The sequence below is a fragment of the Plectropomus leopardus genome, chromosome 11, assembly GCF_026936395.1.
Source record: "Plectropomus leopardus strain MGB_pleo_1.0 chromosome 11, ASM2693639v1, whole genome shotgun sequence".
Lineage (NCBI taxonomy): Eukaryota > Metazoa > Chordata > Actinopteri > Perciformes > Serranidae > Plectropomus > Plectropomus leopardus.
In genome coordinates, this window is record NC_142186.1 from 31,488,611 (window position 1) to 31,513,296 (window position 24,686).

The 24,686-nt window shown below is 38.4% G+C and overlaps 2 protein-coding genes across 3 annotated transcripts; both read left to right on the forward strand.

Moving 5' to 3' along the window:
* The first annotated feature begins 1,304 nt into the window (after positions 1-1,304).
* brd2b (bromodomain containing 2b) lies at positions 1,305-15,695 on the forward strand. 2 transcript variants are annotated; one of them, XM_042489963.2, is made up of 12 exons: positions 1,305-1,444; positions 5,030-5,318; positions 5,541-5,678; positions 7,330-7,474; positions 7,788-7,948; positions 8,707-9,204; positions 9,449-9,577; positions 9,719-9,964; positions 10,725-10,978; positions 11,112-11,428; positions 13,706-13,840; positions 14,009-15,695. In XM_042489963.2, the coding sequence occupies exons 1-12, from the start codon at positions 1,413-1,415 to the stop codon at positions 14,137-14,139; spliced, it is 2,475 nt and encodes an 824-aa protein (XP_042345897.2). In that variant the 5' UTR covers positions 1,305-1,412; the 3' UTR covers positions 14,140-15,695. The 2 variants fall into 2 exon arrangements, with proteins under 2 accessions (XP_042345897.2, XP_087940756.1); XM_088084630.1 differs by lacking the exons at positions 1,305-1,444; positions 5,030-5,318 and having other exon boundaries at positions 5,556-5,690.
* Positions 15,696-16,395: 700 nt separating this feature from the next.
* Positions 16,396-23,988, forward strand: LOC121945833 (H-2 class II histocompatibility antigen, A-U alpha chain-like). Its single transcript, XM_042490178.2, has 4 exons — positions 16,396-17,496; positions 17,968-18,225; positions 21,529-21,813; positions 23,615-23,988. Exons 1-4 carry the CDS (start codon positions 17,445-17,447, stop codon positions 23,743-23,745), a joined length of 726 nt encoding a protein of 241 aa, XP_042346112.1. The 5' UTR covers positions 16,396-17,444; the 3' UTR covers positions 23,746-23,988.
* Positions 23,989-24,686: the final 698 nt, after the last annotated feature.

Below are 24,686 nucleotides of genomic sequence, written 5' to 3' on the forward strand. Positions count from 1 at the left end.
CTTTAAAGAAATCTAAATTATCAATAGAAAGCTGAAGTTATAAACTGAGAGTTTGGGGTTTGATAGATTTACTGGAAGAAGTAGTTACTGGAAGGTCTGTTTCAACATGCTGTTGAGTTGTTTTTTTCCTTTAAAATTTTTGTTTTCAGATCAGTTTAGTTTCAGGTAGTTTCCAGAGTGGGTTTGAGTCATTTCAGTTTACCTGTTATTGTTAAAACTTTGTAGCTTTAAATTTTAGCAGTTTCACTTTTCAATTGTATTATTATTACTACTACTATTATTAATATTAATGAATTTTAATAGGAGATATTTGTCAGGGGCAGGATTTAAGAGGTTTTTATTGATTGATATGTTCTATTTTGAGTGTGTAAAACAAAACAATTTTTTTTTTTTTTAAATAGGAAAATAACTGAAAGGAATGATATATATAGAACTGTTCAACCAACTCAAATTATTCTCATAAATGCAAAATAAACCTAACTTTTTCTGAAAAGTAGTAGGCGGAAGTTTAGTTTTTATTTTTATTTCAGTTTTTCTAAAAGTTAATAGTTTTAATTTTTAGTTTAGTTTTGTTTAAACTAATATCTTTGCACCAGACTATGACCACACTTTTTATTCTTTGTCAAAGGATCTTAGTTGATAGCCAATCCCAGCATTAATCAATTTGAAAATGACTGATTGCAGCTCAAGCTGGATATAAAATGTTAAGGCTAAAATGCTTTCGGGGTTTATGGTGGCAGCTTGTGGAAATATGTTTTAAACGTACAATTTCAGTTTCAGAAGCAGATATCAGATAAATTTTAGGTAGTTTCTGGGTTGAAAAAGATCATATATGTCTCCCAGGATCACATAAAAGCATGCTCAGCCCAAAAACTGCCTAAAGATATATTTCATATAACTATAACGACAAATAACTAGTCAGTCTTGTGTCCATGAAAATACATTTACCACTAATGCAATCCGGAGTAGGTTTTAGGGTATAAGTAGATGAGACCTGCATCAGCAACCAGATAGCGACACAAACACATAATAACATCATTCCCTGCGGCCATAAAGACGTTCATCTGTAAAAGCAAAGTCGTAATTTTATCTACTTTCTCGTCAAAATCTAAAAACTGAATACAATTCAGCTGCCATTGTTTTCAAACATGACAGAACAACATGTACCATCAGGGAGCTGCTGGGCGTGCGCTCTGTTTGACTGACGTCTGATTTCAGCCAATGAGAGCACAGAATTACCAAGCATGTGACAGGAAACACGCGACACTGCCACGTGGTGGGTTTATATAGGGTCAAACGGAAACGACGAGGCGCCATTTCGCTGCAGAGCTGCGTAGTGGTGTTTCGGTGGAAGTACAGCGACAACAGTGGTGGAAAGAATTGGATTGTAACAACACTCCGCCTTCAGCCCGATGGAAGCGGCCGTCAACCCGCATCACGACAGGTAGAGTCAGCGGGCATTTTTATCGACAGCTACAAAAACGGAGGTGGTTTATTCAGCAATGCAGTGCGCGTGAAGGTGGACGAACGTTAAAATTCAAAATAGGAGGTTAGCTACGTTACCGTAGTTACCGTTAGCCTCTTGATAACAACGCTAGCTTGTCGGGGAATTGATTCAGCTAGTTTTTCCAGCAGACTATCTCTGCATTATTGTATTAAAGTTTACAAAATTACAGCCAAATTTGTGGACTCTTTACGTGATGCCGTTTCGTTTGGCTCCCCTCCGTTGAGCTGGCACAGTGAGGGCTAATGACAGCTGCAGCCCCGCCGGCTGGTTCCCCACCGGCTTTCTGTCTGTCAGCTCATTCATCGCTCAGGCACCCTGCTAGCGCTAATCTCACAGCTTATGTGGCTATCATATAACATAATTACTACTTAATACCCTGTCCAGTACGCTTATCAAGCACAATATGTGCTAATAAGAAATGTAGCAGCCCCTTGATCAAACGCTTTGTCAGGCATTGTTGCAGTCCGGTTGCGCTAGCTGTTAGCCTTCAGCTTCACAGTTACTGTGTCAGTGATCAAACGTCGTAATGCTGTGCCGAAATGACTGGGGTTGACTGACAGGTTGGCTATTTGTTCTTCTCTACAGCAGCACCGTTAAATAAAGATTTCATGTTTTTGTCGTTTTTGACAGAAAATCGCAGTCCGTCATTCGTGTCTGTCATTGTGAGGCAGTGTTTACAAACAGTGAGGGCGGGGCGTCCGAACCACGCGATAACCAGCTGCTGGATTGTGAAGCACAGAGACTGACTTTTCTTTATTTCATAAAGGAAAAATATGCTTTGGCTCTATTGTGCGAGTTAGTCACATGCAGCTGTACAAGTGTATGCCTGTTTTTTTTTTTAATAACAAAATATCAGAAATTAAATAAACTATAGAATTTCTTTAGCTCCCAAATACCACGGTTATGCTCATGTGACATGACTACATTTTTATTTATTTATTCTTTTAAGTTAATGACTTTTTGTTATTTAATTAACATGATCCAAAAATCCATAACTTTATATAGTACAACGCAGTGTTTGTTTTTTATTTTTCTCAAAAAGTATTATTAGTGTATTATTGAAATGTTTACAAGGGATGGCATGCATTTTGTGTGTGTGTGTGTGTTTGTGTGTGTTTTAAATATAATCAATTATTGCTGTGTGTGTGTAAAAAAAGAAGACAACTGAGATAATCTAAATTCCCATGACTCAACAGAAGACAATGCAGTGTTTGTTTTTCTTTTTTATCAAACTATTCATACTCTCAGTCCTGTTTAAGGCACATTTGTGAGCTCTGTGGCTCACAAGTAAAGAATTATAAATATAATATTTTGTGATTAAGTCCAAGTAATGTATACTTAGTTAATGCATTTGAACAGAGACGTATTCTGTGGAGTGAACACAGGTTACATCTGTGTCTAATTATTTCTGTTTTGCTTTGTAGTTAATTCATCCTACATTTTTATTTATTAGACACAGGCGCACCAATTTAAAAAATAAATAAATAACATAAAATAAGTAGCACAAATAATAAAAAAGAAAGGGCAAATGAGATGAAGGCGAAAAAATATTTATATATTTTGTACTGCTGGTGCATAATTACATTGATCAATATCAAAGCCATTTACAGTAAAAAAGAAATCACAAAACATTTAACATAATTTACGTTTAAAAAAAAAAAAAAAAAAGATTTGTAGTTGTATTTCCTGATAAATATTCTAAGATCTTAGATAAGTGGTGCTCAAATTTGTTTGACTGGAAGTTGGTACACAATGGCTCATGTTTTCCTAAATGCGGTTCAGCTGTGCTTTGTGTTGCTGGGTTTCTGATTGATGTAGAAAATGAGCTCACAGGCTTTGCAATGGTTTGTGTGTCAGTGGGGCATGTGTGTGTCCTGGACTCTGGGTTGAGATTTAACTTCTTCTAAATCTGGTTCATGTGCTCTGCTTAGAGGGAAGTGAAAAGGGGATGATGGGGTTTGTTGTGACATGATGGCCTCATCTGACTACATGGACCGAGAGACTTTTAATGTCGTTAAAGAATATGGTCCACATAGTTGTTTTGATCAACAGCCAAGACTGAAGAGTCAATCTGAGTTCTGTAAAGTCTTTCTTTTCTTGTGCTTAAATCTTTAAATTCCTGCTGCGAAATTTGCTCTTTGTATTTTAACCTATGTTAAACCTATGTTATACTTAATTCTATGTAGTAACTATAAGAGTAGTGGGCAGCTGCAGTGCACAAGGACAAACTCAAACTTTGAAATCACAGTAACTCAGTCAAGGGCATTGACAGGAATAAACATTTATTATTTTGGAGAGGAGGGAAAAGCAGAGCAGAGCTGAAATTGAACTCAAGGTGTCCATGATTATTAGGACCTGTTTTTTTAAGCAAAGTATTTGTATGGTTATTACTTATTTACGTTTTTATTTATATTTATAAAATATAATTATTTATATGTATGACATTTCCTTCCAATAGATAGTCATTTTGAAAGCACAAAAAGGTCAGAAATGTGTTGGCTGTGCAGTTAGTATTTTTGTTGTGCTGCACCCTTTTGCATCCTTGCAGTTTACAAAAAATGTTCTTCTTCTTTCTTCTTTCTTTTTTTGAAGAAAAGTGGCTGTAAAATTCACTGTTTAGAATAACATCTCATTCAGCATGATCAGTCAAGTAATGACAAAGATGTTAGCCCACTAGTTAAAGCTTATTTTGATTTAATTTGGAATTTCAACACAATTTTAGCACAACAACTCAAATGAGAACCATGGCATAAACAATCCCAGAGAATACTGTAGGACTTAAACCGAAGACACTTATTTCCAAAGCGGAAACAGCAGACAATACATAATTGCAAACAAATTACAGTATTAAGCTGTATTTCAAATATTTCTGGCATGGAGTTAATGGTAAATTTGGTTTTCTCTGATTTATAATATATTTCTTCAGTTTCCTGTATTTATGTGGTGCCAGTGGTAATAAGTTATATAGATAATGGGGTCTTATCACCCAGCCTTGTTTGTTTTTTAGCTGGTGAGGCGATGGCGGTTCCCATGACTGTGCTAAAAGTAGCAGCCTATTGATAGAATCCCAGTTTCCTAGATGACGGTTCACTGACTGGGAGGCCAGAGCCGTAGTTTCGCTGGTCAGGGGTTATGTGAATGAATCATGTATAGGCTGCACTTTTTGACATTAGCAGATTTTCCGTGAGTCCTTGCACTCATGGGAGTGGGGAGCAGATCGGTGAATCGATGGCTGCATCAATAAGGGGAGCAAAGGTCACACAGCAGCACAACTTAAAAGTGCAGTTTCATTCACTAGCAGGCAGCTCTCTTTCTCTCTGTGGACCTTGTGTGTCTTTGTAGAGAAAGAAAATTGCTCACTTTTTTTATCAGTCTTTTATCCTATAGCGTAAAGAAGTGAAATGCTGCTTGCACTTTCATTCTCACCACTTGTATTTGAGTTGGCTTTTCTGCAGCTCCTCTCATTCATTTTGCAAAAAAAAACCCTAATCTTTTTTTCTGATCCTCTTTCCTCTCCCCCAGCTCTCTGGTCGGGTTGTCCAGTGGCGGGATGGACCAACACAGTAGTTCGGGCAAACGCATCCGCAAGCCCTCCCTGTTATACGAGGACTTTGAGAGCCCGTCTCTGCCACACACGATGCCCCAGGGTCCTCCTGTCCCACCACAGCCCCCAACAAAGGATCCCAGCCGGCCGGGCCGCATGACCAACCAGCTGCAGTACCTCCAGAGGACCCTGATGAAGTTGCTGTGGAGACATCACTTTGCCTGGCCTTTCCACGAGCCTGTGGATGCCTACAGGCTTAACCTACCAGTGAGTGTCAGCAAAGACACTTTCACTTTCTACTTTCACTTTAATGTTTTATTTATGTTTCTGCAACTCACTGAGGTGTCTCAGCTCAGATGTGAAAGAAAATCCCCCCCCCCCCTCCCCCGGATTCTGCAAAATGTTGTTAATTTGTTATTTTCAACATGCTGCACAAATAATAGAATTCCCATGTGTTTCACTTCTCTTCTGTCTTTCTTCCCTTTTCAGGATTACCATAAAATTATCAAACAACCCATGGACATGGGGACCATCAAAAAGCGCCTGGAGAACAACTTCTACCGCAGCGCAAGTGAGTGCATACAGGACTTCAACACAATGTTCACCAACTGCTACATCTACAACAAGGTAGGTTAAAAGGTAAAAAACAGATCTTTATCCATCGTGTTTTTGTCCTTTTTTTCTTACTCTCTTACTCCTCCCTTAATGAAATGGCACCACTTTAATGCTTACATATTTAATATCAGTTGGAACTCACTCACAGGGACAACAGGGTGTCCAGACCAAAAACGATAACTGTATTGATGTAAGTATCCACACAGTAATGTTCTGTAAACAGTGGTGCCAAGCATGCATTGTGCTCTCCATTGGCGTCGGCAGCTTAATGATAACAAAACACTTACCACTGAGCTCTCTCTGTATTCTTAAAAGTCAATTAAAGACCTATCGTTTTAGTCTGGCTTTTTTATTTGGAGTATTATTTGAGTCTCACTTTTTAATCATTGGATTTTAAGTTATTTCATCCCTGTTGTTTACTCTATTTTATCTCCATATTTTCTTTTTATTCTTTAGACTTCTAATAAGCATTTTTTGTGAGTTTGTTTTGTTTTGTTTGCTTGTAAATATATTACTGTCTTATTGTAATTTTCTAGTCTTGCAAAATCTACGTATAATTGTTTATGATAGTCTTTAAATTGTGCCTGTGTTATTGCACTGAACTCAAATTGTAACCGTCGTGCTATATAAATAAAGTTAAGTCGATATTCTCAGGGGAAGCCTGTTTGTATTCCATTGCCTTCTTCTTGATAGTGTCTTTATGTAGATTGTTTGATCTTTCAAATGGGTATATTTGTTTTTATACCCTTAATAATGGATCTCTCTACAATGTCACCTGCCATTTTGAACTTGATGAACTGTAAATTTGGATGGCTTTTGATTGGCTGTCAGTGTTTCTATCAATCATCAAACAGCTCTGAAAGTGATCCAAATGACAATTTGCCACTGCCATTTTAGTTGTGGTGTGGCTGCAGCCATCCACTTGAGTTAGAACAATTAAAAAAAAAAAAAATGTATCTTGGTGTGGAAGTCCCTTAATACAGCTAGCTTATCTTAACTTTAGTTTTTATTGATGATCCAGGCTCAGGTGCAGTACCAGGAGTTTTCTGAATGTTTTGAGAAAGAGCAGCTTTGTATCTTGCCGTTATTTCCCACAAAGGCAAGGTCATCCAACACTGCAAAAACGAAAATTGTCTGGGATGCTAGCCTGTTTAAAAACAGCACATGTGCTCACCTGCGTGTACTTAATGTGTGCAGCAGCAGCAAGTGTCAGGCAAGAGGGAAAATGAAAATGTCAAGTTGACAAGGAAATAAATGACTAACTGCTGAGAGGATTTAGTGTAGACCTTTTTTTTTAAAATTTTTTTAAGTCTTTGCAATGGATGTAGAAGAGAAAAATCCCCCAAAAACATTGATTCTGATTTAGTGTGACACCAAAGTTCATTTTCACTGTCAGTTTCATCCATTAATCATTATTTTGATTTTTGTTATTCATTTCTGTAATAAAATACCAGAAACAATGACAAACCTCTGAGGAAGCTGCAAGCTAATTGTGTCAAGCAGGGTTTGGTTTTTAATTTATGGATTATCACTTAGCTCATGAATTAATCAGCTAATCATTAAAACAGTGAAATGTGTGGGGTTTTTTTTTGTTTTTTGGGTTTTTTTTTACTGTTATGGCTTCTTTGCGGTGTGCTAATGTGTTGATTGTTTTCTTGGCCAGCCGACAGACGATGTTGTGCTGATGGCGCAGTCCTTAGAGAAGATCTTTCTCCAAAAGGTGGCCCAGATGCCCCAGGAAGAAGTTGAGCTGCCTCCTCCTGCTCCTCGAAGCAAGAACAGCAGAGGGAGAGGTCGCAAATCTAACTGTGAGTTTGTGACAAAGAATTGTTTCAGAATTTCAAGTAAGTTGTTTCTGTCATTTTCATTGTCACTGCTAGAATCCCAAGAAACTTTTTCGTATGATTTGCCGTCTCATACACAGCTAGGCAGTTATACCAGATATCTTTTTGTTGTGAATATGTATCATGTAAAAGAAGCTTTCGTGATGGAGCCTCATAAAAAGACTAATGCGTCTCCCGTGATGACAGGCTTCCTTAAAACTATTCAGACATAACTTTAGTCATCTGTGATTCTGTAGCTGAGTTGTTTTGCTAAAGCTGAATATTTATCCCTCACCAGCGAGGGCTCAGCAGGTGCCGGCGGTGTCGCAGTCAGCCTACTCTCCTTCTTCCTCTGACACTGGGGACTCCATGCTGGCCAACTCTCCCCAGACTGTGCTTACCAAAAGCCTGCCTCCAGCCAACATCATGGGTCTGCCCCCCACACAGCCCACAACCAAGGTACAAAAAAATACAAAAAAACACTATACTCATAATGGTTATTAGTAGGGATGTGCATGATTAGTCTACTAGTTGATTAAATGTTGCTACCCTAGTCAGTTAAACTTATTGTTAACATTATTTTATAATATTGTGTTCACACAGTAGGTTTGAAGCAGTATACCAGTTTGAAGATATACTGTGATATAAAAATTGACGGTTATCATACTGTGTATGATACTGTGTTTTACACATAATTGCATTATTTAAAAAATGTTTTAAGTTTCAATTATAGCAATTGAAAGTTTGTTCAACCACAAAAAAAAAACTTTTTGTGTAGAGTCATGAATGGGGTCATCATGATTGTTAATAATAAGAATTCTGTAATACCATGATATAATGAAACCTTTTTTCTGAGACAGTTATCGTATTGTGAAAATCTCACATGCTGCAACCCCATAACACAGTAATAATACTTTTTGACAATCAGGTGCTTTCCTAGAGCTTAATTTAAAAACAAATTAGTCATAAAAACATCCCTACTATCTCTACAGTGGTTGTCTATTGCTACGTTTGTAACAGTTAATGACAAACAAGACCAATAAGTGAGGGATTAGTGTATCCAATGAATGTTTTCTACAAAACCACAAATGTCAGGGATGGGATGCTCTATGCCTTTTAGAAACTTCAGCATTTTTGTTGCAAGAAAATTGAATTCAAAGCATGATGAGGACTGGAAGGAAGCTACAGTATTTTTATCATGACCTCTTTATTTCTAGAAAAAAGGTGTAAAACGTAAGGCAGACACCACCACCCCCTCCACAATGGGCTTGACTGTGGGCATGTCAGGAGCAACGCACATGGTGGGCCTGGGCAAAGGCGGCCACGGGGGCCAAGTCCACGACACCTCCATGCACACCATCTCCTCCATGGGCGGCATGAGCTTAGACACCCCACCCGGGATGGGCCTGGTGAGGAGCCCTGGAGGTCCCGTCCTGCTGCAGCCGATGATGGCCGGCAGTGGACGCAGGGTGGGCAGCGGACGCCCCATTAAACCCCCCAAGAAGGACTTGCCTGATTCTGTCCAGGCTCAGCCCTCGAGGAAGGGCAAACTCAGCCCTCAGCTGAGGTACTGCAGCGGGCTGCTGAAGGACATGTTGTCAAAGAAACACGCTGCGTATGCTTGGCCGTTCTACACACCTGTAGATGCAGCTGCACTGGCACTTCATGACTATCATGACATCATCAAGTGTCCCATGGACCTCAGCACCATCAAGGTGAATTCTTGTGTGCTCTATTACTGGAAACAGTAAGAGACAATTAGAATAGTTTATTGTAGATGCTTTATTGTTAGAATGTCCTTTTATAATTTTAATGCAATTTGATGATCAAAATCTGTAACATATTAAAAAAATAATAAAGTTAATAAGAAATGTATGAAAACACTGATGTAATATTGGGAAAAATATCCTTCAAGTCCGGTTCCAGCTCTAAAATTGTTGTTTTCTAACTCTTCATCAGAGGAAGATGGACTGTCGTGAGTACAGGGATGCTCAGCAGTTTGCCAGCGATGTCAGACTCATGTTCTCTAACTGCTACAAGTACAACCCACCTGACCATGATGTCGTGGGCATGGCACGCAAGCTGCAGGTGAGCATAGCTGTCTAATTCTACTTTAAAAGTAATCAGACTGAAATGGAAGTGCAGCAGACTGTGAAGAAACACTTCTCTTTGACAGTTAATTATTAGTTACTTACGCTTTCATCTGACCTTTTTTTTTTCATGCCACAGGACGTGTTTGAGTTCCGCTTTGCAAAGATGCCAGACGAACCACATATGGATCACACAGCCATGTCAATGAGTGGACATCCGACATCCTCGTCCTCCTCTTCTTCCTCCTCCTCGTCCTCATCTTCCTCCACCTCCGAGAGTGAGCCCAGCAGCGAGAGCGAAGAGAGTGAGAGCAGTCCCAACTCAGACAGCGAGGAAGAGCGAGCACATCGCTTGGCTGAGTTACAGGACCAGGTGTGCACACAAGTAAGTCTTCCTGAACTATTTATTTATCCAGGACTCTTCATTAAAGGTCCAGTGTGCAGGATTTAATGGCTTTTAGCAGTTAGATCGCCTAACGAAAATTTCTCTTGTGCACCAAGTGTGTCAGAAAACTACGGTGGCCAACGCAAAAATGCCAATGGCCTTAATCTAGAGACAGTTTTTTATTTGTCCATTTTGGGCTACTGTAGGAATGACATGAGGTCATTGTTTGCTTGACTCTGTTGAAATATACATATAACTAGAGCATTCATTCTTAAAGCTAAGGCTTCTTTACCGTCATCCTGTCATGAAATTGTTACCGCACATGCCGTGCAAATGTGGTTTCTCCCGTAATTATGCCAGTTGTGCCCCATAATGACAGTGGGAGATTGCTGTTTGCATGATCCTGTATATGTATCGATCTAAATGAAAACTATAATAGCTAAAACATTCATTCCTCTTGTAGCAGAAAGCCAAGGTTTCTGTCCTCTGTCATCATGTTATCACCTCATGTTACCTCACCTTACATGGGTGCTAATGTAGTATTTTGCCAGAGGCTGCAGAAGATAATTTTTTGCATAACCTAGTTTGCATAACCTTACATATCCTTTCAGCTTACAGATTTTAAGGACATGAAAGAAAGAACATCCCAATAAGCAAAAATACACCCAAAATCCTACATATTGGACCTTTTCAACAAGCCTCATGTAAATTAAAGCAGTTTTCACAATGCTAATATTTTTAAATTCATTTCTCTGAATAGCTCCGAGCCATGCACGAGCAGCTGGCTGCCCTCTCTCAAGGCCCCATCATCAAGCCCAAGAAGAAGAAAGAGAAGAAGGACAAAAAGGAGAAGAAGAAAAAGAAGAAGCTGGAGAAGAGAAGTCGAGCTGTCAGGAGCAGGGCTGGCTCTGAGGAATGGAAAATGCCCGGCAAGATCCTAAAAACAAAGTCTGCCAGAGCAGGTGGCTCCCAGCCCAAGAAGGGCCAGGGAAAAAAGAGCAACAAGAACAGCAAGTTAGTATTAAAATGATTGCCCAAAACACCAAATTACTATCAATAAACAGTAAAACAAATACTTCTACAATGTGAATAAGTTGATAATAATAGGTTTTTGTCCTGACTGTAGTACTTCCTCTTCATTCCTCAGGGCCACAAAGAAGCCGTTCTACGCCCCACCGCCAACCTCCATGCTGCCGCACTACGACTCTGAGGAAGAGGAGGAGATCGTGCCCATGTCATACGATGAAAAGCGGCAGCTGAGCCTTGACATCAACAAGCTGCCAGGGGAGAAGCTGGGTCGTGTGGTCCACATCATTCAGTCCAGGGAGCCTTCGCTGAGGGACACCAACCCCGAGGAGATCGAGATCGACTTTGAGACACTCAAGCCATCGACACTGAAAGAGCTGGAGCGCTACGTCATGACCTGTCTGAGGAAGAAGCCCCGCAAGCCGTACGGTGAACAAGGTAAGGAAATGTTCACCAAGCAAAGTCAGCAAATTAATAATGTCTTATATGTAGCTTTGCACTTACCCATGATGCAGCTGTCTCTTCAAGGCCTGCTTTTTGGAGCACGTAACTTGGGTGCAGACTTCTGCAGCTAAAATTTAGTTTTCTGTGACTGGTCAGCTACATTGTTGCGAGCTAAAGTTCAAAGCTAAGTACTGCATACTGCCTCTAAGTACTACCAACTATGAGGCATTAGGATTATTTTTTATGTTTATATTTTTTATACTTGCATTACATGTCACATCACTGTAAGTATGCCAATGTTAGCTTAAAGGCTCATTTTCCACACAGGGCTCTGTCATATACCAGTATTGACAATAGCTGTGATATTTAAAACTGAAATATTGATATCATATATCAAGAATACTCATATGATAATATCGTTTAAACAATCCAGCGCCTCTTAAAAAAATCATTTTGTTTTTTGTTTTTTTTGTATGCGTTTGTACAGATTTGGTGACAGACTCTCTGCAGTCCCCTACACGTATTTTCATTTGCCAAAAAAGACAAAACCCTCTATAAAGTTAAAGATGACCTAACCTAAGGGCGTTATTATTATTATTTTCTTTTTTTTCCAAATTTTCTGTAGAAATCCTGATAATATTGTTATCATTAACTCTTTTTGCTACAATAATCATGTCTTGAAAATCGGATACCATGCCAGCCCTTTTTTTCAGCAGTTGTTCTTTGGCCAGGGGTTAAATTTAGACAGTTACATGAAAAGGACAAGAGACACAATCGGACAGACAGAAAGGTATGTAAATGAGAACAGACGAAACAAACCTGCAATGACTTGGTGCAATGGCAGGTCTGGTTGCTTTTGTAGTTAAATGCAAAGAAACAGTACTCCTGATATTAAGGATTCAGATTTACAAAAGAACCAAAAATGTAACCGTAGTGTTACACCAAGTTGACAGACATGAAACATTGTTTTCTCAGCCATTTAATGCACTTGACTTTTGCACTATACCCACATCTTTTATTCATCTCTCCTCTCCATGTGTCTCAGTGACTGAAGGGCTCGTTTTCCTCCAGAGTAAACGCTGCTGGATAAGCTTCAGGTCAATACAGTCATGTGTGAAGTTTATGAATTTTGCAGTGAAGTTACTGTGTGTCAGTGTGTCAACACAGTGCTCGATGCATGAAGCATTTAAACAATGACATGTCAACAGTTTGTGTAACGTTGGTCACGTTATGAAAAAAAGTTCCACCTAAATGACTACTAGCTACATTTATACTAAAGTACAGAGTTTATTAAATCCTTCAAACTACCAGCTGTATTATGGTGATACATTTGATGGACCACATTTTTTGCAACAGCTTGAGGAAGATCCAAGTCTGCTATTTAGGAAGCCAAACCGCAGAATGAAGCTGCAGATCGTTTGGTCTCACATGTTACATTTAAGTCAAGTCAAGTCAATTTTATTTATAAAGTCCATTATCACAAAACATGCTCTGCCTCAGAGGGCTTTACAGCATACGACATCCCTCTGCCCTTAGACTCTTATATCGCCCAAGAAAAACTCCCGAAAAAAACCATTAGTCCCCTGAAACCGTGGACTAATGGTTCTTTATCATTCTTACATTCTCTATCAGTGAGTTAACTCAAAACTGTTGATAAAGTGACATATTTATGGGTGATTCATATTCAGTGCATTACAATAATACTACAGAACAAGTAATGCACTTATATCCTAATATTTTTACTCTTTGTGATTCTCTGTTGGTATTGTTTTGATTTTTTTAAGTAATTATTAGCACTTTTGTCGTTTTAACTGCATACTTTTCTAATACAGGACGAGGCTGTTTAGTAGAGAGGGAAGGCTCTGTGATTATAGCTTGTTATTATAGCGTTCAGGTCTTTACTGTGCCCTTTTCCTTCAGGTTTCTATATACCTTGAATAATATAGATTTAATAATAATCTAAACTTAAAAGTTACAGTTTAATTTAGTTTTTCCACATAAGTGAATGAAAGAGATTTGGTATACTATATATTTTTTATCAGCTTTTTTTACACCCCTTAAAATCAAGAATACGATTCTCCATGAAGCTTTGGTGTTGGTCGTGACCCCCGGGTTTAAATTACCTCCAGACTTTCTCCAGAAACCCCTGATGTTCCAAAACCACTCTGCTCCCAAAAACGCTTTCAAAACAGCCGCTCATTTACACCAATGAAAGGTCACTGCATCTCTGTGAGCACCTCAGGTCTGTAACAACTTTGGCAATCCATTCAGGTGCAGCAGGAAAGAAAGGCGGCGCTGGCAAGTCTAAAGAGGAGCTGACTCTGGAGAAGAGGAGGGAGCTGGAGAGGAGGCTGCAGGACGTCAGCGGGCAGCTCAATTCTGTCAAGAAACCTACGAAACCTAAAGGTGAGCCCACACATCTGCATGTGCACGCCTTCTCATGCACGTCACATATACCTGTGATTCGGCTTTTTAGATTCTGCTTTTTCTTTGTTATTGTTTGTCTTTCATGAAATATTTCACAGAGTTATATTTATAGTTTTAACTGACTCTTACTTATTGTTCTGTCCTCAGTGGAGAAGCCCAGCGCTGTCGAGACTCACACGCAGCCCTCGCGCCTCAGCGGCAGCAGCTCCAGCTCCGACTCATCTTCCTCTTCCTCGTCCTCCTCATCCTCAGACACCAGTGATTCAGACTCTGGTTGAGATCCTTTAGCACTGGCTTAGTGAGAAAACACTAATAACTCAGGGACTTGGGCTGGCCCCGGACAAAACACCCCCTGAAACAGAAGTGGGCAGAGATATTAGATACCACGGCGATTAAAAAAAAAAAAAAACACTCCTAAAATGTTTTGAATGTGGCACTGGGGGATGTGAGACGACGTCTCTGTGGATAATCGTAGAACCCAAACACTAAATGCCTTGGTTTCCCCCTCCTCCCCTTTGTAAATACTTGTACAAATTTATGTTTCTTTTATAAAGAAGAATTTTATGGTGATCCCCCAAAGAGGGAAGCGGAGTAATAAGAAAAGGAAAGACGGGCCTTACTCCAAAATCTGCTTCGGCTGGCCTTGAGCTGTGCCCTCGGCGGCGAGGGAATGGAAGTGTTTATTTATTTACTTCACCTGCATTTCCTCAGACATTACTGGAAGTTGAACCAGCAACCTTTTTGGTCACAAGCCTTGGTTTTCTAACATCTGGCCTTCTGCCACGCTTTTAGATCGACCCCTAGATTGTTCCTAGAATATTTGGGAAAAAAACAATATTGTTAAGGAGCTCTTAGATTCCTTCTCATGTTCACAGGTTAGCAGATCTCTGGTGTCTGCTGTTTTCAGGTCAAAGTATGAAGTCAGTTCTAGTTTAAGTTCTGGATCATTCCATTTTTACGCACATTGTTCTTACAGTTAAATCTCAGACATTGAGCTGTCTGTTTTACAGCATGTAGTTATTGTTTTTTTAAAAACAAAGTGGGTTCATAGTACAGTATAGAAATTGCTTAACATACTGTAATTACAAAGTTTGCAATTGAAGTAACATTCAGTTTGTATTGATTTTAATGGCTGCACTATTCTCCTAAAAGTCCACCAGCCACTTTAAGACAGTCCAGTCTTATAAATGTGACACTAATCGAAGTACATGTTTAGTAGTTTTGAAATCAGCTCTTTGCTGTTCGACTCAATATTTCTCTTCATTACATCAAACTGTAACTGAAGTCTGTTTCATAGAGCTGCTGAATGTTCTCACATGGTGGTGCAGGTTTTCTGATGTCCACATTAATCTCCTGAACATGTGAAGTATTGCGTTACTGTTTCTTAGAGACATCTGTAGCACTTAGAAACTCCGTGAAGGTTTCTTTAAAAAGTCTTTCGGCACTTACTGGAACAAATGTTGACTGAATAACGCTGCAACTTTCCCACAACAAGACAAGAAAGTCCTCCTAGCTCCATGCATAGTTGAAGCTGTTGTTGAATGTTCAGTGAAAGAATATATGCTTGTATATACTTAAACTGTATTTGCTGTTGCACAAACTATTGTATTTCTGCTGTTTAGTCTTTCTTTTCTTTTCAGTTTTCTTGTTTCTTTTCTTCTTTTTTTTTTTTTTACACATTGTTAAATTCTCATTCCAGTTAACTGTCATAGTTGTTTCCTAAAGAGCGTTCACATGAACATCGCTGGCTCCGGTCAAGCAGGTTGTTGCCTCTCAGAAGCATAACTTTCATTTGAAAAGTGTGTTTATTAAAATATTCTCTTCTGTAGAAAGACTTTGAGTTTGTCTGGCTGTCTCAAAGCAGTTAGATTGGATATCTCAAACTTTGGATATCAGTTAATCTACAATTTGACAGTTGTGATAGTTAATTGTTTACTATTTTATAAAGCAAAAAATGTAATACATTCTGCTGCTTTACAAAAAAATATGATTCAATCTTTTGAAACCTGGATTGATAGTTTTTCTTGTGCTGTGTTAAGATTCCTTTCACAAGAATTTAAGACCTCTGAAACATGATTTTAAAAATTGGTAAAAAGGCAATGAGCCGCTTGGTAAGAAATGTCCTGCAAATGCAAAACTAAATTAGTAAAAGCTGATAAAAAGAGAGAGAACAAATTACTAGAAAATTTACCAAAACAATGTATTTATTAGTTATATTATTTAAGCATTTATTTTGCTATTTTCATGTCATTTCCTTTCAGGAAATTTTCTTGTTACTTCTAAATGTCATGCAAACGTTTTTGGGTCATTGCTTATACAGTTGCATCGGAGGAGGTGCCATTCTGAAAATAAGGAAAAGAGTCCTTATCACTGTCTTATCACTTACTGCTGTAATGTATATTGTTTAAAAGATTTTGTCTCCCCGACCTTCGTCAGGTATATGTACCTGTGTGTGGTCAGAAGTAGTACTAGTAGTATTAGTAAGTATTTCAGCAGCAGGGTCAGATTATGAGACAGTGGGCCCCTGGGTACGGGTGGGCCAAAGGTCCAACCATCTCTCCTACAGAGGAGCAAGACAGATTTTGAAATGGCTTTGCCTCTTTTATGTTGTTTTGCATGTGCTTGTAGTTGTTATGCATCTTTTTTTTTTGGGGCCTTTTTTGATTGATAGGACAACTGAAGATCTACAGGGGAAAGCTGGAGCGAGAGGGAGGACGACGTGCAACAAAGGGCCGTGAGTTTGAATTGAATCTGGGCCGCTGCAAATGCTTCTAACCTACATGTGGCGCACAGCAGGTGAGTTAGAGGTCATCCTCTTGTTATGCGTCTTTTTTTTTTTTTTTTTTTTTTTTTTTATGTCTCTCTGTTTGGGGTCTTCAAGGTAATTATGTCTTTTTTGGTCCTTTGGTGTCTATTTACGTTTTTTTCCCCCCTTGTTGCCGTTCCTTTGTATGTTTTTGTGGTCATTTTGTGTCTCTTTGTGGTCATTTTGAGTCTTTTCCTGATTAGTACATGTTGATTTGAATGACCGTTTGCAGTGAAGGCCAGGTCCGTTAGTTTCCCTGTACTTAGGTCATTTCCTCCTTTGTTGCTCATTTCCTTCTTCCCATATTTTTCTAAATAAGGCCAATTTGCACAGGTTTTAAAAGATAAAATGTATAATTTGATTGTACTTCTCACTGTTGCTGAGCAACAGTTTTGTGTGAAAGGACATAAAAGCTGGTCTCATATAGATGCCTGTCCCAAATATAAGCCTGCAGAGGTCAATGATTTAAGCAAATTCATCACTGCAAACTAGGCGTTTTAAAAGAAGTATCCATCTTATTTTAACCATTGTGATTATGATTTCCTACAGTAGGTGGCAGCAGCTCCACGTGTTAAAATCTAAGTGAAAATCAAGTTCTTCAGTGTTGTAAAGTGGAAACGTTGTGACTAAGTTCAAAGCATTGATTGGTTTGTGTTGTCGGGAAGTTATCTCAGCATATGAATCTGATAGTGCCACTTTGATGTTTGGGAGGGACAAACTACAGGAAGTGAAACCGGCTCCGTTTGTTGTTTTGAGGATCTGAAATGCAACATATCGATGAATCTGTTGCTGCTGTTGCTGGTTATTTGTCTTACAAGATGCAGTCAAGGTAACTTTTTACAGTTTTTTCATGGTTGTAGGAAGAAAGCATTAAGAGTTTTTGTCATCAGATATATTGAATATAAAGAAAAGTTATTAAATACAATGTAGTATAAAATGTGTAAAAAAAAAAAAAAAAAGGCCATTCAAGACATACATACATACATTTTAATCAGCTGTTATTATAAAACACCTTTTTTTAGTATCTGCATTATAAAATGTCACTTTTTCTTCCTTTTAACTGCTCTATTTTGCAGGCCAGCTGCATTTTTATAATGGAAATCATTCGGGTTGGTTACCTGCCAGTGTGTCTGACGGAGCCAAAATCTGCTAAAATTTTTATTAGCAGCTTGGATGCTGTCTGGTGTTAATTCTCCAAAGCACAGACACCAGATTTTCTCACAGAAACAACCTGACTGCGCTGATAATGCTTGCTGTTACATCATTTAATATGTTTTTAATCTTTTCAATCAAACTGCAGGAAAACACTTGCTTCGCTTTTTGACCTTCTGTCAGAGGGACGTGATGGGTGACGGCCAGTACGATACTGAATTTGACGGCGATCAGCTCTTCTATGTCGACCCTTTCACCTATCGGGCAGTTCCACGTCTGCCAGAGTTTGCAAAGCATTTGATGTTTGATCTGAAACTGGCCGGAGACACATACGTGTCCCTGGGTACCTGCAAGTACAACATCCCTCGAGCCATAGCAGGAGAACATCATCCTCCAGAGGCCATAGGTGAGTTTTTACTGATTATATGATGATGATATGATATTACTGAATATACCAGCCTAGTTAATAGTCACCCCCAAGTCATTAGTGGAAAAGTACTCAGGTTTTTAAGTTAAGTAAAAGTGGCAATACAACAATATAAAAATACTTTTAAAAGAAAACTGCTGCATTGTAAATCTTTAGGTAAAAGCAAAAAGTGTTATCAGGAAAATGTACATCAAATATTAAAAGTAAAAGTACTCATTTTGCAGAATAAATTATTTTATATGACATTATTAATTCGTTAATAGGCCTACTGGTGTATGAATGTGTTAGCAGCATTTTTCCTGAAGTGGAGCTCCTTTTAACTAAACTGAACAAAAATTTAAACACAACACTTTTGTTTTTGCTCCAATTTTTGCAGGTTTAAGATAAAGTTCTAAAACTTTTTTTTTCTTTTTTTTAAATGTGCTCAATAGATATATCTCTCCTAGATATTGGTCACAAATTTGTTAAAATCTGTTAGTGAGCACCTGACAGGTGTGGCATATGATGCTGATTAAACATCATTACTACACAAGTGTGCCCTGGGATGGTCACAATAAAAGGCCACTCTGAAATAAACAGTTTGATCACACAACAATGCCGCAGATGACGCAGGTTTTGAGGGCGCGTTCAGTCGGCATGCCGATTGCAGGAATGTCCAGCAGAGCCGTTTATTTCTCTTCCATAAGCTGTCTCCAATGTCCTCTCTGTGAGTTTGGCAGTACATACAACCAACATCTCATTACACCAGCTCACCAAAATGGATTTTAACACACTTGTGACCAAAATTTGAGAGAAATATGTCTTATGTCTGCATAAAAAAGTATTAGATCTTTAAATTTAAAAAAAAAAAAAAAAGGGAACAAGAAAAAATGTTTCGTTTGAATTTTTGTTCAGTGTACTTAACCCTTTGAAACCTGGATCCACATCAGTTTCTTCTGTTATGTTTTGATGCCTTTCACAGATTTTTAAATCTTTGAAACCTGAGCAAATTAGTTAGATTATTTTTGAAAATATGGCTAGAAAGGCAATCAGCAACTTGCAAGAGACGTTTCACAAACTGCAAGAAATCAAGAAAAGGTGACAAGAAGATGAACTGAAAATTATTAAAACAAAAAAGGACAGAAAAAGAAAGAGAGAGAAAAAAACATAAAAGAATTATTAGAAAATAATATAATAATATAATTATAATTATATATTTAAAGTTAATTATATTTACATTTTTAGCACTTTTTCAAGTAATTTCCTTGATTTTTTTTTTAATACTTTTTAAAAATTTGATTTCATTTTCATTTTATTTTTTTTATTCTATTTTTTTTACTATTTTTCTTTACTTTTTTATGTGCTAATTTTGTAAGGTTATTTTCTTGTGACCTTTTTGATTCTCACTAATTTTGGATAATTTTTTGTAAAGCTGTGCATTGCCTTGTTTAGGTTTTAAAGGGGTTAATGTACAGTCGGTTGTTAAGTTGTGTATAACACAAGATAAATCTGAGGAGTCATGAGATGATTGATGGGAGTGGAAAGAAAGATAAAACAGATTTCAGCTACACGAAATTCATATTCAAAAAAGTACAGTAGATACCTTTAAAATGTAATGGAATAGAAGTAGAAGGTAACCTAAAATTAATTATTAATTAATGAGGATATAAGAAGCTTAAAACCATATCTAAGTCCAGTACTTGAGCAAACACTGAGTTGCTTTCCACTGCTGGTTTTCTGTCTGATGCTCTTAAACTGCAAATAAGAGCAGTTAAATGTGGACAAATAACAACAAACATCAGTAAACGGCCAATAAAGACTCACACTGTTGGGTTCATCTTTCCAAAACTAGATTACGGCCTCATCACAAGAACTGAAGTCAGTGAAACTGCTGAACTGGGAGCCACAGTAAGCTGTGTTGTTAAACACAAGTTAATGAGATGAGTGCTCGGGTGTGTATCAGTAAGAGAGGAACAGGTACCAGCAGGGAGACTCTCTGTGAGGTGCAATTAACCTCTCTGGGTGTATAATCACGCTTGTATTGTCAGTGCAGGTTAAAGTGTCTGTCTCTGTTTATTTTGTAGCTCCGCACCCGAGAGTTTCCATTAATTAGCATGTGCTCCATGATGCGGGTGTGAAATGTTGTAGTCCACCAAAACCAAGACCAAGTCATGACCAAGAACAGAGTGTATTGAGACTGGATTCAGGACCGAGACCAGACCATTTGCAGGTCCCACACTGTGTTACACCCCTTTAATAAAATGGGCAACATGCAAGCAAAGGGCACTTCTCTAATTGATCTGAATGATCTACATTATCATTAAAACATCCACAGAAAACAAACGAAGATTCCTCTTCATTCACCTCTTTTTATGTCATAGTGTGTGTGTGTATGCGTGAGAGCATTGTGAGAAATGTCTCCCAAAAAAAATAATCAAAAGGCATGGCAGAGGTGAATGTTATGCATGGGAATATTCATATGGTTTCTAACGAACAAATGCAGTTCTACACTTCTTTTTTGCAAAGGCAGTTTTGAAACATCATCCAGATCCCTCACCGAGACAAGACTGAAATTTGGTCAATGCTTGGTTGCCTGTCTGCCCTCGAGCATTTGTCCTTGGAAAACTTTCACCTGAATTCAGTCTGTCAGGTGCAGATAAAAATATAAGCACTTGATGCTCACTTCACATTCTAAAAATTTATAGCTTTTTATTTTAAAAAACTGGGGACATTTTATTGAATATCTTTAAAGTCAATTACCAAGATGTTTGCTGAGAACTTCAAAAGAGAATATAGTAATGAACTGAGATAACGTAATGTTATACAGTATAATAGTCACAAGGATTGCAGGTTTTTGTTTTTGTCTTTTTTATTGTGTGTAGACGTGAATAACTTGGTAACATGACTTTAAAATCATATTTGTTTTGTGCTCTCTAATAAATGAGAGACAGTTTGCTAAGAAATAGAAAAACACAATGTGTTAATTTTAATGGTTACAAATGTACTGCCAAGAATATGTGGACATCCCTGTTCAGACACTTGCCTGAAGCTGTTTTTCATGGCTTAGACATATACTTTAGTCTAAAGAAGGGAAATCTTAACGTGTAATGTGATTTCAGACAATATTGTTCTTCCAGCTTTGCAGCAACAGTTTTTTTAACAAATGGCAGCAATGTAAGAGTGCCTGTGTTTTTAGAAGAGATGGTCAAAAACCACATGGCTGTGTTGTTTAAATATACACATATTTGGTCATTACTTGTAACTTTTCCTTTCTTTGTCAATCATCAATCCATCCATCTGCAGCCATTCCCACCGCCATGATCTACCCCAAGCAGGCGATGGAACTCCATGTCCCGAACACCCTCATCTGCTCCGTGAACGACCTCCATCCACCCACAGTCGCCATCACCTGGACCAGGAACGGGCAGCCGGTGGACGAGAGCGACGTCAGCCAGACTCAGTACTACTCCAACAGCGACCTAAGCTTCCGCATCTCGTCCTACCTGGACTTCAGTCCGCAGGAGAGCGACATCTACTCCTGCAGCGTGGACCACATCAGCCTGCGGGAGCCTCTCACCAAGTTCTGGGGTGAGTCGGTCATAATGACAAAAGTCAGGGGTTTAAAAGTAAAAGAGAGGATGTTGTTTTCGGTGTGAAACACCAGAGCAAAGAGCTAAAGATGAAAAATACCCAGGATAATCAGAAAAAGGAGAGGGATGTATGATATAGAATATTTGACAGATATTCAATTTTCCATCGGCATTACAGCCAATACTGAGATAGTCTGTGCCGGCTGATACGGCTTATAGATGATGGAGTGTATAGATACATATAGATGACCCCAAATGAGGTCAACTTAAATCAGTAGCTTAAGGAAGTTACACACACACACACACACACACACACACACACACCATAGGCTTATATATTTTACCAGCATTATGTTGAATCTCACAGGTTTCTCAGGCAATTGTATCTTACACTATTTTATTTCTTACTGCAGCTTTTATGTTTGAAAGGCATAACTGCTTAATGTGCTCAGTTTGTCAGTCTTGACTGATTTTGCGCTTAAACGGGCTTTTGTCTCATCGAATGATTAAACGGAGACTTGACGATGGACAACAGCATACATGTTATCCAGCATCATCGTTGCATATCTGTACATGATGAAAAATACCAAAGAAAATGAGAACTAATTTTGGTACAGATTGCTTCAGATTATAGAGGTTAAAAAATATGGACAGAGTCGGGATTTTGGCATTCATTGTTTTTAATTTTTCATTTAAGGTTATGTTGTTATTTTTTGACAGAGACTAAGGACACTATTGACAGACAGCCTGTCACTCAGAGCGGCCTGCCCATAATTATGTATGATTTTAAGCTTTAATAAAATACAAGGGACCAAGCTTTATTTGCAAGCCCTGGAGGTTGCCTCTTGATTAAAGTGGGTTTTTATGTTAAATTTGCAAAAAAAAAAACAAAAAAAAAAAAACGCCAAGTGGTCGTGACATATCGTGTTGATGAGAATGGTACAGATGTACTAAGGGACTACATGAAAACAAAGTGCCTCTACTCTCCAGCCATTACTGCAGTGGCAAAAATATTAACTTTTCAAATACAAGTATGGGAAATGGCACCATTCTTAAATTATTTAGATTTATGGTTTGACCACAGGCATATTTCTGAGGTGATTATCTGAGTCATTCACAATGGCCGGATGTCCACCCAGCAGATTGTTGGAGGCCTCGCTCTCTACAGGCCCTGCCCGCCCACAGGCCTCAGTGCAGTCGCACTGCCTACACTGTCTAAAATAAAGAAAATGAATGTATGTACATCAGCCACACTAGTACTGTGTCAGTGTGCCAGTTGGTCAGCCACTACAGGTTTAGACTGAAATATTATGTAATCAGGTATTGGATGGTTTGTAATGAAATTCTGTATTTACTTACATCTCTCTCTCTCTTCTACATGCACGCATAATTCATTATTAAACTCCATTCATTCAACATTAGATAACAGCTCACATTGTAGCACAGCAGAAATAAAAACAGAATAAAGTCACAATTTGCACTTGAAATTGTTTTTAAAAAAGTGAAGAATCTCTATATAAATGCTACTTTTAATAATTTTTAATTAAGTTAAATGATGAATTGTGCATCTGTAGTAGAGAGCAGGGCTTCAGAGATTCAGGTGATCAGATAGCATCTTAGCTTTTTTAAATATTAAAATTCATGAAGTCATATTTGGCAGGATGTTATTGGCAGAAACAGTTGCATATTAAGCTTTATGAAACACTGGAATCAGCTTTCAGAAACTCAAAACACAGTAAACTCTCATGCTGTCTTTCTCTGTGTGTGTGTGTGTGTGTGTGTGTGTGTGTTGTCCACAGAGGTTTCCGTACACACAGATCAGCAGGTCGTAGAGACAGCAGTGTGTGTCGGGGGTGTGATCCTGGGGCTGACTGGAGTTGTCACAGGACTCTGGTTCATCATGAAAGCCAACAAGTCCTCCCAGGTGTGACGCGCATCAATACAAACACCTGAGCATCGATGACAGATGTGTGATCGCTTTGGTCTTTTCTCCCGTGTGTTTTTCCTCTGGGTGTGAGGTGGAGTAAGGTTTCCTTTTGTCCCATCATAATTTTTCATTATTTTATTTTACTTTACCTTTACATACTGTACATACATACAATGTTTAATCTTATATCTTTGTCTGTTTTTTCCATTTCTGCACTGAACCAGAGATTAAAACACACCAGTTAAAGCAATATTTTGATACGTTTTATTTTTGCTTTTTTTATTGCTTTCTGGCAGAGATTCCCATGAGAAATCAGGAGATGGTTAACGATGTATAAGAAGCTTGAAGGTCCCTCTAGGGTGGATGAGAGGGGCAGTGGGTCGTTTTAAGTAACCACAGGCTGTCACCCAGGAGCCCGCACTTCTCTTCCCATCTGAATGTAGAGCCAAACGATGGTATTTTTTGCTAAATTTAACCATGTGCTTTTGTTGACGTCACAACTTCAGTAGAGGCATTTCCAAACGTAAACAGCAGAAACAGGAGGATTATGTAGACGTGAAAGTCCACTGACAAAGTGGCAATATATCACAACTTTGGATGAGAACGTGTTGGTCAGCACTGTTGTTGTTGTTTAGTGCTGATCATAGAGTTAGCACCACTTGCTGCTCGCTGGACACTCAGACACCTCCATGTTGAGAACCATTTGCAGACAACTTATATGCTCTGAATTTCACATTGAGCCCCTTTTAATAAACAGAAGAGTCCTTAGTTTAGTCTCCAGTTACTATTTATAATGATTTTTTTAAAATGATATATAAGAAAAAGCCGAAGCTTTATTCATGTTTTGCAACGTTGTAGCACAATTTCTTATTATTTTGTCGGGTACAAATGGCACGTGACGGGAAGTTGAAAATGCTCTGTTCCTGTATATTTGACCGCATGTC